Source organism: Sapajus apella, unplaced genomic scaffold (assembly GCF_009761245.1).
Source record: "Sapajus apella isolate SASKATOON/1434 unplaced genomic scaffold, GSC_monkey_1.0 scaffold49, whole genome shotgun sequence".
Lineage (NCBI taxonomy): Eukaryota > Metazoa > Chordata > Mammalia > Primates > Cebidae > Sapajus > Sapajus apella.
In genome coordinates, this window is record NW_022436989.1 from 4,238,955 (window position 1) to 4,255,368 (window position 16,414).

The 16,414-nt window shown below is 37.8% G+C and overlaps 1 protein-coding gene across 2 annotated transcripts in view; it reads left to right on the forward strand.

The window, feature by feature from the left end:
- Positions 1–16,414, forward strand: part of ADSS2 (adenylosuccinate synthase 2) — a 42,423-nt gene that overhangs the window by 11,508 nt on the left and 14,501 nt on the right. The window contains exons 2-4 of one of the 2 annotated variants that reach the window (XM_032242206.1): positions 2,036–2,138; positions 2,896–2,964; positions 6,502–6,552. In XM_032242206.1, coding sequence (XP_032098097.1) covers positions 2,036–2,138; positions 2,896–2,964; positions 6,502–6,552 — 223 coding nt within the window. Of the gene's footprint in view, positions 1–2,035; positions 2,139–2,895; positions 2,965–6,501; positions 6,553–7,078; positions 7,099–16,414 lie in introns of those variants that run through there. The other variant, XM_032242207.1, reaches the window with a different exon arrangement.

The window sequence follows — 16,414 nt, forward strand, 5'->3', positions numbered from 1 at the left end:
CCTGAGTTCTAGCAAGCCTAGCCACCACAGGTTAAAGTGCTCTGGGGTCCTAAATAAATTTGGAAGATAGTCTGGGCCACAAAGACTACAGTTTTTGGGCAAATCCTGGTGGTGTGCTGGACTTGCAGCCAGTGGACTTGGGGGGACATGTGACGTATTGAGACACCAGCCGAGGGAGTGCCTGTGTTCTTCCCCCTACCCCAGGCAGCACAGTATGCAGCTCCAGGAGAGGCTCCTCCCCTCCACTTGAGAGGAGAGGGAAGAGTAAGGAGGATTTTGTCTTGCAGTTGGATACCAGCCACAGTAGGATAGGGCACTGGGTAGAGTCCTGAGCTCCCCATCACAGGCCTTAGTTCCTCGACAGATTTCTAGACATACCCTGGGCCAGAAGGGAGGTTACTACTTCAAAGGGAAGGACCCAGTTCTGGCAGGATTCATCACCTACTGACTAAAAAGCCTATGAACCTTGAATAATTAGCAGCGTTACCCAGGCGGATAAGGAAAATGTGGTACATAAACAAAGCGGAGTACTATTCAACCATAAAAGAGAATGAAATCCTGTCATTTGCAACAACGTGGATGGAACTGGAGGTCATTATGTTCCGTGAAGCAAGCCAAACACAGAAAGACAAACTTTACATGTTCTCACTTACTTGGGGGAGGAAAACAATGAAACTCATGGAGATAGAGAGTAGAAGAATGGTTACCAAAGGCTGGGAAACGTAGTCGTAAGGGTGGGGGATGGGGTGGGGAGATGGTTAATGGGTATAAAAATTTAGTTAGATAGAAATAGATCTGTCAAATAGTATTTGACAGCACAACAGGGGACTACAGTCAACAGTAATTTATTATACATTTTTAAACAACTAAGTATAATTAGATTGTAACACAAAGAAAGAATAAATGCTTGCAAGTGATGGATACCATATTTACCTGGATATAATTATTACTCATATGCCTGTATGAAAATATCTCATGTACCCCATAAATACAAGCATCTACTACGTACCAACAAAAATTGAAAATGAAAGAAAAATAGCCTTGTGATCAAGCTGAAATAGTCATTCTTGGGCAATATAGCTTTGATTGGTGTATTTTAATGTTATACAAGGATGTTGCTAAAGTTTTTGTTGCAAATGCATCTTGAGTTTGCTTTTAAAGGTATGTTAATATTGCATAGAAGTTTAAACATATATGTACTCAGCTGACATGATTGTGAAAACTTGTGCTTTCTTCATGTTTTTTAACCTTATAAATTAGAAAAGTTGTATGGTTACTTAGTATTTAGCCTCCTTTGTACCTAATTTTTTTCATTTGACTTTTTACATTGTGTTATTTATGCATAAGCTTCATAGAATAGAAATGTCACCATGGGTTTATAGTATGATTCTCAGTGTTAGCAGTTCTGACTCAGGATATTACTTTATCCAGAGATGAGCAGGTTCTAGGGATCTGTCACTAACCAAACCTACCAGACTGGTTTATAAATGAGAGGCCAAGGATAACCAATATTTGGGGGAGATTCTTGTTAAGTCCATATAGGAATACAAATTTCAGGTCACAGAGTTGCTTGACACACTCTTAGGATGATGGGAATTATGTGAATATTTACATCAAGTTAGGGTAACTGGTTAGATTACTCTTTTTTATCTTTTATTTTTTTTGTGTGTAGATGAAATATCAAGGTTAGTTAGATTGCCATAATCCTCCATAGCCAAAGACAGACTAATTGCTCTATGTGTTTTATTTTTTTCCACTTTTTTTCCTCTTTTAAGAAGGAATATGATTTTCTGTCATTCAGAAACCTGAATTTCCCAGTTTCCATGTTCTTTCAGGATCATCACTCAGATGCACTACAGTGGGGAAAGAAGACAGCCAAACTCTGTTAAAGCCTTTAACGAATCAGTAACTGTGGCAAATATGTGGGTTCTCTTAAGTTGGCCTTTTGGCAGGAAGTCATGAATTCACTTTGGAAGGAGATATGTTATTTGCCATATTTATCATCAGGCTTAATTTTCCCTGTCTTATATTTTAGGGAGGAAATAATGCTGGCCATACAGTTGTTGTGGATTCTGTGGAATATGATTTTCATCTCTTACCCAGTGGAATAATTAATCCAAATGTGACTGCATTCATTGGTAAGTATATATACAGAACTGCATGGAGATTCCCCCCCCCACCAATTGGTAATGACATCTATTTTTTATTGTCTAAACTGATTTCGTCTCTCACTAACCAGATGGTTCATTGATCTCTTATTAATTTGGACCTTGATACCTTCTGACTTTGGCTTTTTGTCACTGTAAGGTCTTTTAACAGTAATACTTTTTGGAATGATTAAATTCATCTGTGTTCATTGATGATCTTAAGATCTTAAGTATTAATTAGGTCATTGAATCAGTTTTCCAAATCCTTTTTTTCCAAATACTTTTAACTATGACTCATAGTAAGAAATATGAGAGGTTCATGAATTTATTTTGAGTACTTACAATAAATGATGCAATCTGATCTTTTGCTCTACTTTTTAATTTTCAAAAATCCTAATCACAACCTACTAAATTGAATTATGACCATTAATAGGGCATGATTTCTCAACTTGAAAGATACTGATCTAGTGAGTACTGTGACCATGTTCCATTTGCTTAAAATTATATAATAACTTTCCTTAAAAAATATATTTCACTTTGTTGCAAAGAAATTTTAAACTGTATCGAGTATACTAGTGTTTTATGTTCACTGTATTATATCCCATTATGTATTTAAGTTATACTCCTATTTCAAACTTGAAATTATTTCTGTGGTAACACCCTGTTAAATCAGAATGTCCTATAAGTTACATATGTTTGTGTTAAAGCTAAAGATGTTTGCAGTTGGGATTTGTTTGTTTTCCTTTAGGAAATGGTGTGGTAATTCATCTACCTGGATTGTTTGAAGAAGCAGAGAAAAATGTTCAAAAAGGAAAAGGTATGAAAGAATAAGTCTACTTGGTGACCAGTTGTTTTTCACAAAGTTTTATTAGGATCTTATGCCAGACAAACAATATGTTTGTCTTATACTTTAAAATTTCAGGCTAATACAGGACAAATTTCTAATGTCAGTTATTAAGTTTTATTCATTATAAACAGTATTTTAAACAAAAGACCAACATCTTATGCTATTGTGTTAAGTCCTGACTTTTTTACACATTGGTCATCTGCAAACTTAAGGTAGCTAGAATTACAATATGTGGGTGGCAAAACTAGCAAACTCCTGAATTTGCATAGTCAGTCTTGCTTTCTAGAGGATCTAGAGGATCTCCTTTGGTTGCTGTAACTTAGGGGCAAAAGGGAATTTTTTTTCCCCACGCTACACGGATGTAAGGGGAATTGTTTAGGTCCCTCCTTCTAAATGAAGGAAATGCTGCTTTTATGCTCTGTATCCATGCCCGTCTCCTTAAAATAGGTAGTCCTGGATTCCTTCCTTTATTAATGTCTTGGATTTTTAGAGGTTTACATTAACCATGGCCATCTCATTAGGGTATGAGTAGAATTTGACACTATAATTCCAGGTTAAGCATCCCTAACACACAAATCTGATACCCAAAATGCTCCCCAAATCTGAAACTTTTTGAACGCAGACATGACACCACAAGTGGAAAGTTCCATACTCGACCTCATGCAGCGAGTCACAGTCCAAACATAGGCACACAAACAGTTTCTTCAGTGTCTCCAAGGGAAAAAAGGCCTTCTCCCCTTTCAGCTTTCACATATCTTTTCCATGCACGCCCAGATTCCCCCACACAAGCATGCCCACAGAGGGTAGTAAAGTGGCATGTGTGCTAGCTGGACATGCCAACTGTGGTAATAAATGAAATATAGCATACAGGTGGAGACCAGAAGCCTGCCATTGTTGGTTGTTGCTGCTGTTTGCCAGCTGACACAGATACACTGGTGCTGCTTAGTTACCCCAAACACATTTTTTTTGCTGTATTAAGGGTATGTCATATTTTTTACTGTTAAATACTTGTGTTTGAATAAGCGTAAGAAAATGATTACTTGTCAGTAGCATATAAATTCAGAGTTAAGAATGTTGGTGTTGCTAAGCAACCACAGATGGAGGAGGAAGAGGAGGACAGAAGAAGAGGAGGAAGGAGGAGGAAAAGGAGGAGGAGGGTTCACAAACTTTGGTTCATGCACAAAATTATTAAAAATATTGTATAAAATTACCTCAATTGACGTGTATAAGGTGTATATGAAATATAAATGAATTTCAGGTATCTGTTTGAGTCCCGCCCCCCACAGAGATCTCATTGATACACAAATATTCCAAAGCCCCAAAAGATCTGAAATCTGAAATATTCTGGTATTTGGCATAAAGGACACTCAACCTGTAATACATAATTGAGGAATATCATTAGTATAGTTTCCCGTGGAATTAACTCACATTTAAAACACTCAATTACTGTTAAAGTATTGTTGAGTTTGAAAAGTAGCAATCTGTCCTCAAGTGTTCTTAACCACTAAATAGGACTTTACAGAGCCCTGTCTTTGCTACGATCTCATTTCTCCTTTCTGTGTTTTTACCTGTGACCTGGTCTCTGAGTTTTATATTGGTGAACTTGAGATGTCTGTGCTGCTTTCTGCTCTCATCTCCTTTAAAGTTTGCCCTGCTCCCTTTTTCCTTCTACCCTATCCAACCCTGCCCTTTACCCACTTTACTGAATTTCTTGGTACTATTTTTTTATATCTCCTAAACTAACTTTAGAATACAGGCTTGTGTGTCAAAACAACCATAGCAGGGGAGGCTTAATGTTCTAGGTTTACCTTTTAGCACATTGCTAAGGAGGTTCTCCTCCTTAATCTATAAGGAATAAATTTTCAAAATAAATCTTAAGGTAAAAATGAATTTTTCATTTTTAAAGATTAGTTTTGAAAGGTTGTCAATTTGTCTTTTGTATTTTTGATTTGGATTCACTCATTCATTCAAGCATCTTTTTTTTTTTTTTTTGAGACATGGTCTTGCCCTGTCATCCATGCTGGAGTGCATTGGTGATGGTGGTGGTGTGAACACAGTAGTGAGCCTCTACCTCCTGGGCTCAAGCAGGCCTCCTGCTTCAGCCTCCCAAGTAGCTGGAACCATAGGCACGTGCCACCATGCCTGGCTAGGTTTTTAAATTTTTTTTTGTAGAGATGTCACCCAGGCTAGTCTCAAACTCCAGGCCTCAAGCTACCCTCCTCCTGCCTCAGTCCCCCAAAGTGCTAGGATTATAGGCCATTGCTCCCAGCCAAAAATAATTTTTAAAAATACTTATTTGATAACAGATTCTGTGCTATGAAAACTCACCACCCCTACTCTAGGGCTTCCACAGTTAAATGGGGAAATAGATATATCTCCTTATAATTCATTGTAGTAAGTACGGTAATTGACAGTACTTTAGAAGAATTAGTGAAAAGGTTTATTTTTTTCTTTATGTGTGTGTGTGTGTGTGTGTGTGTGTGTGTGTGTGTGTGTATGTGTATATATATAAATTTTTTTTCCTTAAGACGGAGTGTCACTCTGTCACCAGGCTGGAGTACAGTGGTACGACTCACTGCAATCTCTGCCTCCTGGTTTCAGTGATTCTCCTGCCTCAACCTCCCGAGTAGCTGGGATTACAGGCACACACCACCACACCCAGCTAATTTTTGTATTTTTAGTAGAGATGGGGTTTCACCATGTTTCCCAGGGTGGTCTTGATCTCTTGGCCTGGTGATCCACCCGCCTTGGCCTCCCAAAGTGCTGGGATTACAAATGTGAGCCACCTCACCCAGCCCTTATTTTTTATAATTATCTTTTGGGAAAGGGTGCCATTCCTAAAATTAACTCCCTCGTGTCAGATTTCTCCCTGCTAGGTAACTAACCTCCACAGCAAAAATGATGATTTTCTACCATTTGCTTTTTGGATTCCTAGAGGTATTTTATATGGATGTGACTGGTTTGAATATGGAGCTTTTAGAGCAAGGCATTTGGAAAGATAGCGTGTGAGTGAATTTGTGTATGGAAAGAATGACAGGTGAGAAAACTCTTGTTAGACATGATGTTTCCCATATAGAAGAAAAGACACAAACATGATTGCTTCAGTAAAAAACACTTTTAGACATTATATTCCTTTTTTTTTTTTGAGACAGCATCTCTCACCGTCGCCTGCGCTGGAGTGGCATGATCTTGGCTCACTGCAACCTCTGCCTCCCGGGTTCAAGTGATTCTCTTGCCTCAGCCACCCAAGTAGCTGGAATTACATGCACCCACAACCACACCCAGCTAATTTTTGTATTTTTAGTAGAGACGGGGTTTTACCATGTTTCCCAGGCTGGTCTTGAACTCCTGGCCTCAAGTGATCCACCTGCCTTGGCCTCCCACAGTGCTGGGATTACAGGCGTGAGCCACCATGCCCAGCCTAGACATACTTCTAAAGAAATTAAGATTTAAAAAATGTTATACAAAATATTCAATTAATTATATCTTTTCCCCCTTTCTCTCTAGGACTAGAAGGCTGGGAAAAAAGGCTTATTATATCTGACAGAGCTCATATTGGTAAGATGGATATATTGCATTTATTTGTAACTATCTTTTGATCAGAAATGTATCAAATGAATGTATTTAGTAACTAATTTTGTTTTTCATTTTTATTTAGCCTATGTAGGATGGATTGTAGTAAATGAGTTCGAAATACAAAAAACTTTTTTTTTTCAACAAATTCTAGGCTGAAATTTACCTATGTCTGAAAAAAAGGTTAGCTAAGCAAATTTATTATACAAGCAGTATTTCATAAAACATCTCTAATGCTATTAAGAGTAAGCCACATAAAAATGCAAAGAACATTTATTTGTACAGATAATATTCATATAAAAGTAAGTGTACCATTTTGCAGATAGTTAGAATGACTCTTTGTGCCTAAAATGCAATAATTATTGCTTTTTACGTGATCAGATTTGGTTTAGACTAACCTAAATTTCAACTGCTACCAATAAATTTGCGATTTTCTTCTCTGTTTTATTCTCTTTCAGAACCAATAGAATTGTTAATTAGCAGTGACATGATTGAGAGACAATAACCAGAAAAGAAATAAGTATAAACCATGTAGGAAACTTCCATATGATTGATCTGCAGTCTTAAATTGTATTTAAATATGTATGTGTCCTGAGGCGGTAGCTGCTTTAGTTTTAACATTGGCCTCTAGTTAAAAGCAACCTCATCAAAATACTTAACAGTATTTCTTAGCCAAGTACAGAAATCAAGTAATGGTCCCTCCAGGTAACAGCCACAGACTTGAATCCTATGTATAATCGTAGTAATCTAATAAAATAGCTATTTGAAGTAAATTCTATTGGATTAACATACAGTTTTTATATGAAAATGGCCTTTTCATTACAGTGTTTGCTACAGGCTTCTTAATCTGTAAAGTCTGAAAAGAACAACTTTTTGTTTTTACTGAAAAACAATTTTATGTTAGTATTTATTGTCCTGTATGTTGTCTATTAGTAGACGGGTTACCGTTGAATACAAAGACTTTGATAGCTGTTTGTTAGTACGACTAGATAAAATATGGAATAATTCTGTGTTTTCATAGAACAAAGTAAACTTGTGAGTAGTTTCTATTTCACCTGATTACATTTAAACTATGAAAATATTAATTGTCCGTAATACTTTTATTTAAAAGACACCTTTTATATTTTCAGCATAATTAATAGCATAGATGTATAACCAAGACAAAAAGCAAAGGAAACAAAGAAGCTTTGCAATCCCAAATGATAACATGGATTTGGAGAAGGACAAAAGGAGTTTGTTTTGGTTTTCAGAAGAAGGAGGTTGTCATTTTTCTTGCCCATTTTAAGCTTCTGATTTAAAAAAATTTTTATATTTTGGTTGTTAGCTTATCTTAGAACTTGTATTTTAAACTCATATATCACTATTGTGCTACAATATAGGAAGCAATAGAGTGTTACTAATACTCTTTTTTTTTTTTTTTTTTTTTTTAAGACAGAATCTTGCTTTGTCACCCAGGCTGGAGTGCAGTGGGGTGATCTCAGCTCACTGCAACCTCTGTCTCCTGGGTTCAAGTGATTCTCCTGCATCAGCCTCCTGAGTAGCTGGGATGTGTGCCACCAGCTACTGGTGCCACAGGTGTGCCACCACACCCAGCTAATTTTTGTATTTTTAGTAGAGACGGGGTTTCACATGTTGGTCAGGCTGGTCTTGAACTCCTGACCTCAGGTGATCCACCAACCTCAACCTTTCAAAGTGCTGGGATTATAGGTGTGAGCCACTGCACCTGGCCCTACTAATATTCTTTCTTACTGGCAGTCTCCAATGTATAAAAAGAAAAATATGTTTTTATGAAGTACTTTTGTAGCACTTTTTTTTGCCTACACTTACTACTCATTAGCTTTATTTATTCTGTCGCCAATAGTTATGTTTATCTTCTTTTAACCTTCATGATTTTATGTGTAGCTTTTTGCTGTCCATTGTTTCTGTGAATAAAGCAAGATGCTGCATTTGATGATAAAAACCATTACTTATCTTCACAACTTTCTAATGGCTTTTTGTTATGTTGTCTGCTCTGTGAAATTCAGTATCTTAATGAGCATACCACAATTCAGGATTGCAAAATGAAATAATATACCTGCCCTTTGAATAACATGTAGCATCATTGTATGCAATCAGATAGTTTGGCTATCTGCAGATATAAATATACGCTGATGATACCAGCCTGTTGGAAAGAGCATAGTGTTAAGAGACATAGCCCTGTTCCTGTCTGGACTCTCCATCTTCCTTCTTCATTGCAATTGCTTTGGGTCTTTCACTTAACAGCTCCATCCTGCTCCATCCTTGGTATAGCATAGAGGTTAAGCAAGTTACTTAATTACTTTAGACCACAAACAAAACAAAACAGCAAAGTCGTAATAGAAAGGGGTCAAAAGCCCTGGAGTAAAAGGAAAGTAATGTGCTTTGAGCCATAATAAATGTAAATGAATATTATTATTTTATTTATATTTCTTTAATAATGACTTTTTCCCATAAATGTATGTCCTTAAAGGAAAGTATTTCTGATAGAGGACTGAGCTCCTAGAAGACAAGCTCAGACTCATATTTAGGTGTTAGTAGTCATATGTGTAATAATGGATGTGTTGCGCTTTAAAATGTATGTTACTAAAAACCTATAAGGTTCATTTCCTAGGGTCCTGAAAAAGTCTTATGAGAAACATGTATTTTATTTTATTATTATTTTTTGAGACAGGGTCTCATTCTGTCACCCAGGTGGGAGTGCAGGGGTGCAATCTCGGCTCACTGCATCCTCCACCTCCTGGATTCAAGTGAGTCTCGTGCCTCAGCCTCCTGAGTAGCTGGGATTAGAAGTGCACCACCATGCCCAGCTTATTTTTTAAAAAATTAGTAGAGACAGAGCTTCACCGTGTTGGTCTTGAACTTTTAACCTCAAATGATCCATTTGCCTTGGCCTCCCAAAGTGCTGGGATTATAGGCGTGAGCCACTATGCCAGGCCAGAAACATGTATTTTAATACAGTCAATTCTATAATAGTGAAAAAGAGTAAATAGTATCATTAAAAAATTAAATAACTGGAAAATTGTCTGAGAATCATTGCTGTGAAACCACTTTGGATCTTTGCTTTGGAGACTCCCCCTCTCACCATGGGACTGAACGGACAGTTCTGCAGCTCCATTGTAATTTAAGGCATTAGAAGTCTCATTTCAGAACGCCATACAGGATCTGGCACATCGAGGCTTCAAAATGTTCCGCAATATGAGATTCTGTATAAAAGTGTGGTGGGCGATATAGAGTGTAGTATAATAGAAAAAACTGTAGGCAAACTCTGCCAAGATGCTGAATAGGAACAGCTCTGGAATGCAGTTCCCAGCGAGAGTGATGCAGACGGTGAGTGATCTCCACATTTCCACCCAAGGTACCAGGTGCATCTCAGTGGGACTGGTTGGACAGTGGGTGTAGCCCAAGGAGGGCAGACTGAGGCAGGGTGGGGCGCTCCCTGAACCGGGAAGTGCAGCACACTGGAGGACCCTCCACTACCCAACAGAGGCCATTGGGGGTTTTTCTGGTCACTCTGGCAAGCTAGTACAGATACCACACTTCTCCCGTGGTCCTTACGGCCCACAGACTAGGAAATTCCCGCCACCTGACAAGCTCTGCAGGTTTCCAGCATGGCTGTTTCAGCGTGGGTTTCCAGCACAAAAACCGGCACAAATCTGGACGGCACAAATCTGGACAGCACAAGTCTGGACAGCCATTTTACCGGCTCCTGGAATGCCTGCAACACAGAGCCACCCATTCCCCTGAAAAAGAGGGAGCTGAAGGCAAGAAGCAAGGCGATGTGGCTCGGCGGGTCCCACCCCCACAAAGACCAGCAATCTGAAACACACTAGCTTGAGAGTTTTGCAGCCAGTGCAGCAGTTTGAGCTCAACCCTGGACGGTTGAGCTCCATGGAGGGAAGGGTGTCTACCATTACTGAGCAGTCTGCCATTACTGAGGCAGTCAGCCATTACTGGGGCAGTCAGCCATTATCTGGGCAGTCAGCCATTACCAGAGCAGTTCGCCATTTCCGAGGCAGTTCTGACCTTACCTGTGTAAACCAAACCGCAAGGAAGATTACACAGCTGCTGGGCAGAGCCCACAGCAGCTCAGCAGCGCCTCTGCAGGTAGACTGTGACTAGACTCCCTCCATGCTGGGCAGGGCATCTCTGAAAAAAAGGCAGCAGCATGTCAGGGACTTTTGTAAAAACCTTCCTGAGACAGAGCACCTGGGAAGGTGGGCGATTGTGAGTTCTGCTGCGGCAGACTTAAACGTCTTTGCCCAGTAGCTCTGAATGGAATAGTGGAGCTCCCAGCACAGCACTTGAGCTCTGATAAGGGACAGACCACCTCCTCCAGTGGCTCCCTGAGCCCTGTATATCCAGAGAGGCAGCTCATAAAGGAGAGCTCTGGCTGACATCTGGCGGGTCCCCTTCTGAGATGAAGATACCAGAAGACGGAACAGGCAGCAACCCTTACTATTCAGCAGCCCCTGCAGGTGATTCCCAGGCAAGCAGGGTCTGGAGTGGACCTCCAGCAGTCCTGCAGCAGAGATTCCTGACTGTTAGAAGGAAAAGACCACAAGTAGGTAAATCCACGAAAATGGGAACAAACCAGCACAAAAAGATGAAAACACCAAAAACCAGAATGCCTCTCCTCCTCCAGGGTATCACAACTCCTCATTATTGAGGGAACAAAGCTGGACGGAGAATGAGTCTGATGAATTGACAGAAGCAGGCTTCAGAAGGTGGGTAATAACCTGAAGCTAAAAGAACATGTTCTAACCCAATGCAAAGAAACTGAGAACCTGGAAAAAAGGTTAGGTGAAATGCTAACTAGAATAACCAGCTTAGAGAAGAACATAAACGACTTGATGGAGCTGAAAAACACAGCACAAGAACTTTGCAAAGCATACACACGTTTCAGTAGCTGAATCAACCAAGCAGAAGAAAGGATATCAGAGACTGAAGATCAACTCAATGAAATAAAGCAAGAAGGCAAGATTAGAGAAAAAAGAGCAAAAAGAAATGAACAAAGCCTCCAAGAAATATGGAATTATGTGAAAATACCTAATCTAGCTTTGATAGGTGTACCTGAATGTGACAGAGAGAATGAATCCAAGCTGGAAAACACTCTTCAGGATATTATCCAGGAGAACTTTCCCAACCTAGCAAGGCAGGCCAACATTCAAGTCCAGGAAGTTCAGAGAACACCACAGAGATACTCCTCAAGAACAGCAACCCCAAGGCACATAATGATCAGATTCACCGGGGTTGAAATGAAGGAAAAAATGCTAAGTGCAGCCAGAGAGAAAGATTGAGTTACCCACAAAGGGAAGCCCATCAGACTCAGAGCAGATCTCTCAGCAGAAACCCTGCAAGCCAGAAGAGTGTGGGGGCCAATATTCAACATCCTTAAAGAAAAGAACTTTCAACCCAGAATTTCATATCCAGCCAAACTAACCTTCATAAGTGAAGGAGAAATAAAATACTTTACGGACAAGCAATGGCTGAGAGATCTCATCACCACCAGGACTGCCTTGCAAAATCTCCTGAAGGAAGCACTAAACATGGAAAGGAACAGTACCAGCCACTACAGAAACGTACCAAATGGTAAAGACCATCAATGCAATGAAGAAACTGCGTCAACTAATGGGCAAAACATCCAGCTAGTATCAAAATGATAGGATCAAATTCACACATATCAATATTAACCTTAAATGTAAATAGGCTAATGTGTTCCTCTAACACTGTGTTAGCTATATTTCACAAATATTTATATATTCCTTTCCATTTAGTTCAAAATAACTTGTAATCTCTATTTTAATCCATAAGTTGAGTATGATGTTCATGTTTCCGAATATTGGAAGATTTTAATGATTTCTCTCTATTATTTATTTATAATTTAATTGCATTGTGAACAGAGAATGTACTCTGTATGATCCTAATCTTACTTTGTTGAGGCTTGTTTTATGGCTCAGGATGTGGTCTGTTTTGGTTAATAGTCTTTATGCACTTAGAAATAATATGTGCTCTGCTCTTGTTGAGTAGAGTGTTCTTTGCATGCCAATTAAATCAAATTGTTTGATAGTGTTGTTCAAATCTTCTATATCACAACTGATTTTCTATCTATATGTTCTGTCAGTTACTCAGGAGTGTTGAACCTCTAACAGTAATTGTGGATTTATCTATTTCTCTTTTCAAGTCTGTCAGTTTTTGCTTTGTGTGCGTTAAAGCTCTGTTAGGTACATGTGTGTTTAAAATTCTGATTTTGATGCATTGAACCTTTCCTCATTATGAAATATCCTCTTTGGTATTGACAACCATTGCTTTTTATGATCAACAGGTTTCCCTTGTGCTATTAATAGGAAAGTTTTGATGCTGTTTATACTAATTAGTATCGTTTTTTTTTTTTTTTTGGACTGAAAAATTGTTATTTGGCAAAAAGGGCTTCTGAATTTAATAAAGAAATGGCAATAACCGTTACATACAGTAATTCAAAATCTTTTCACTAAGCACCAAACAGGATAGTTCTCAATCTTTTAATCAAGAACCTCTTTGAAAGAATACCTAAAACCTAATCAGTTTATTTAGGTTTTTAATCAAGAAATATAAAGCTGCCAATCAGAGTTTCTAATTACCATGAGATGATGAGGTTAACAACCTTGAGGTCATAGCATATGAGCTTTTCAAAGCTTTGTTTAATCTATGCATTCTAGGGGATTTGTTGGTGTCAGGCTGGTAATCACAGATTCATTTGCCAGATACCATATATACACACAACAAAAAGATAAGGACTATATGGTCCCTATATATGTAAGGGGAATTACTAATTAGTATCTTAAAATAAAAAGCGAAAAAGCTATGGTTATTAATACCAAAATATCCTCCTTACAATAATATTCTTTATTCTGATATCTACTTTGATATTAATATAGCCACTAGAGTTGCCTTAAGATTACTATTTGCATGGTGTATCTCTTTCCAGCCTCTAATAATCTTTAGTGTATCTGTGTCTTTAGATTTTTAGTGTATTTCTCATAGACAAAATGTAGGTGGGTCTTGCATTTTGTTCATTATGATAATTTTATCCTTTAATTGGAATATTTAGACTATTTACTTTTATTGTAGTTAATTATCAGTATGGTTGGATTTATGTCTGCTCTTTTTGTTGTCTATTTTTCTTCTTTTCTTGCTTTCTTTTAGATTGAACATTTTTAATATTATCTCCACTATTAACTAGCTATATCTCTTGTTTTATGAGTTAATGAATTTTGGTAGTTAGTCTAGGGGTTATAATATGCATCTTTATCTTAACTTGATTTACCTTCAAATATTATTTCACTTAGAAGGTTTAAGCAGTTGATTTTTTCAAGGAAACTTAAAAATTATTAAGTTGCTGGCCAACTGTTTACATTAGCATACTAATGCAAGGACCTGTTGTGTTAACGTTTTGCCCTGTTCATTGAGTCTCAGAACTCAGTTTGTACTATAAGAGATGCTTATTGAGGGAAAATGGCCTGAGAAATGGTTTGAGATACTTAAAGAAAAATTAAAATATGAAATCCAGATTTGTTAGGTATCTGTCCTTTTATTTAATATCTATCTATTAAATGCCTACTGTGTCAGGTATGGTGCTGAGCACTAAAGATTCAGCAATAGAAGAGACTGAAAACATCTCTCAATGGAGCATATAGTGTATTAGTGAAAACAAACCATATAAATAGAAATACGTAATAGATGGAGCCTGGCATATAGTGCTCAGTTCTGAGGAGAAATAGTAAATCAGAGGAAGGAGCTAGGCAATGTCAGGCAGTTTAGAGGAGGGGGATAGAGGCCTACAGTTTTACATAATGTGGCTGGGGAGGCTTCACTGAAAAGTGACAGTTGAGTGAAGACCTCAGGGAGATTTCAGGAAGCAAAGTGACTATTACATGTACCTAGATAGTATAACATTCATCATCTTAATATAGCTTAACTAGAATAGTAAATTAAAAATGAAAAAAATGAAATACTGTTAGTAAACTTAACTAAAGGTATACAGTTGTGATTTTTTGTTTGTTTGTTTGTTTGCACTAGGCCGTAGAAAGTGAAACATTATTATTCCAAGGCTGTTCTTTCAAAACAGTAATAGTGGAGGCATTAATGCTCCATGCCATGTCTGATTACAGTAATTGCTTCCTGGGGCCTAGAAAAAACAAGGAAAGCATTAGCTCTATGACAAGGTACTAAATTAATTTCTGAAAAATATGGTTCATCTGTTTTCCATCAACCATTTATTTAGGGGTTGTCAGTTGCTTTTTTAATTTCTTTGGGCATGGAAAACAAAACATTTAAATTCAAATGTCTTTTTATTCAAAACAAATGAAAATAGCATACTTCAATATCTCAATCTTGTCATAACTGATTTGCAAAATCAGGGTTTAATGAAACAGCCCTTAAGAACTATCTGACCTCTCAAGTAAGTGAGAAAGACTATTGCTTGGGCAATAAAATGGGAAGATGATAATAAGCTAGTCTTCTTAGCTCAGTTATTGTTTACATAAAGAATATTCTCTTTCATTGCCATATAGTATCCCTTTATATGACCATTCCCACTTTTAAAAATCCATTCATTCTACCGTTGATGAAAATTTGAGTTGTTTCCAATGTTGGGATATTACAAATACTGTTACCCTGAGCATTTTTGTACATGTCTTTTGGTGTGCAGTATACCAGTATGGTTTCAAAGATGTTACTGTTATCTGTGTGACACTAAGACAGATACTGCTTATTAGATACTTTTGGATCACACAATACAAATTGAGCTTCTGAAATGTAACTAATTAGTACATACAGCATCAAAACTTTCCTACTAACAGCACCAGGGAAACCTGTTGATCATAAAAAGCTATGGTTGTTAACCTTGCCAAGCACAGGGGAGGATGGCCTTGACAGTTTTAGTAGTGTCTCTAAAGGAGGGAATCAGAGACGAGTACATATATGGTTTTAGGGGCAGGTTCATCAGAGGATGAGTTTAGGTTGGGTTATCAGACTTTTCTAGCTTCACCACCTATAACTTCAATATCAGTCTTCTAATTCTTCTAATTAGTTCTTTTACAGATGCTACCACTAATTCAGAGAGCCTCATATTAGTCTTTCTGTAACATCTACACATTTCAACTTAATTATTTGGAAACAGTGACATCATTAGCAAAAAGGAAGCTATGGTTAAAATACTAAAAATTGTTAAATTGTTAAATGAGTGAATTTTATGGTATATAAATTATGTTCCCATAAAGCTGTTTAAAAACAAAACAAAAAGCAAGAAGCCTTGATTAGAAGTTGAGGGACCAAAATTCTAGTTCGGCCTCTTCTATAAACCAACTATTTATTAAGTCAGCAAATATTTGAGAACTTGTTTGCGTTGGGGATCAACTAGTAGGCTACACTGACATGGTCCTAATACTCTTAGAGCATTGGCAGGGGAGAGAGAGAGTACAAATTATGTGTGGGTTTAGAAAGAGGCAGTATTTCATGCAGAAGCCCATGCCTTGTAGCTGAGGGCTGCAAAGAATGCCACTATAACCAGAGGGCAGTGAGGGTGGCAGAACATGGTATAGGATGAAAGTGTAGACTGTGCAAGGACATCATATAAAAAGAATTTTGTCTCTTTTTTTAGAGCAATGGAAAACCATTGAGTTTTAAGGGCAGGGGAGGTGTGAACGCCATATTTGTGTCTTGGAAAGATGGCTTTGGCTGCATTACAGAATTTGGATGAGAGATGTCTAAGAATGGAAAGAGATACACACATTAGGAGGACTGCGGTTTTGGTGAGAGATGATGGAAGCTAGTGAGACTAGTGAGGAAAAAG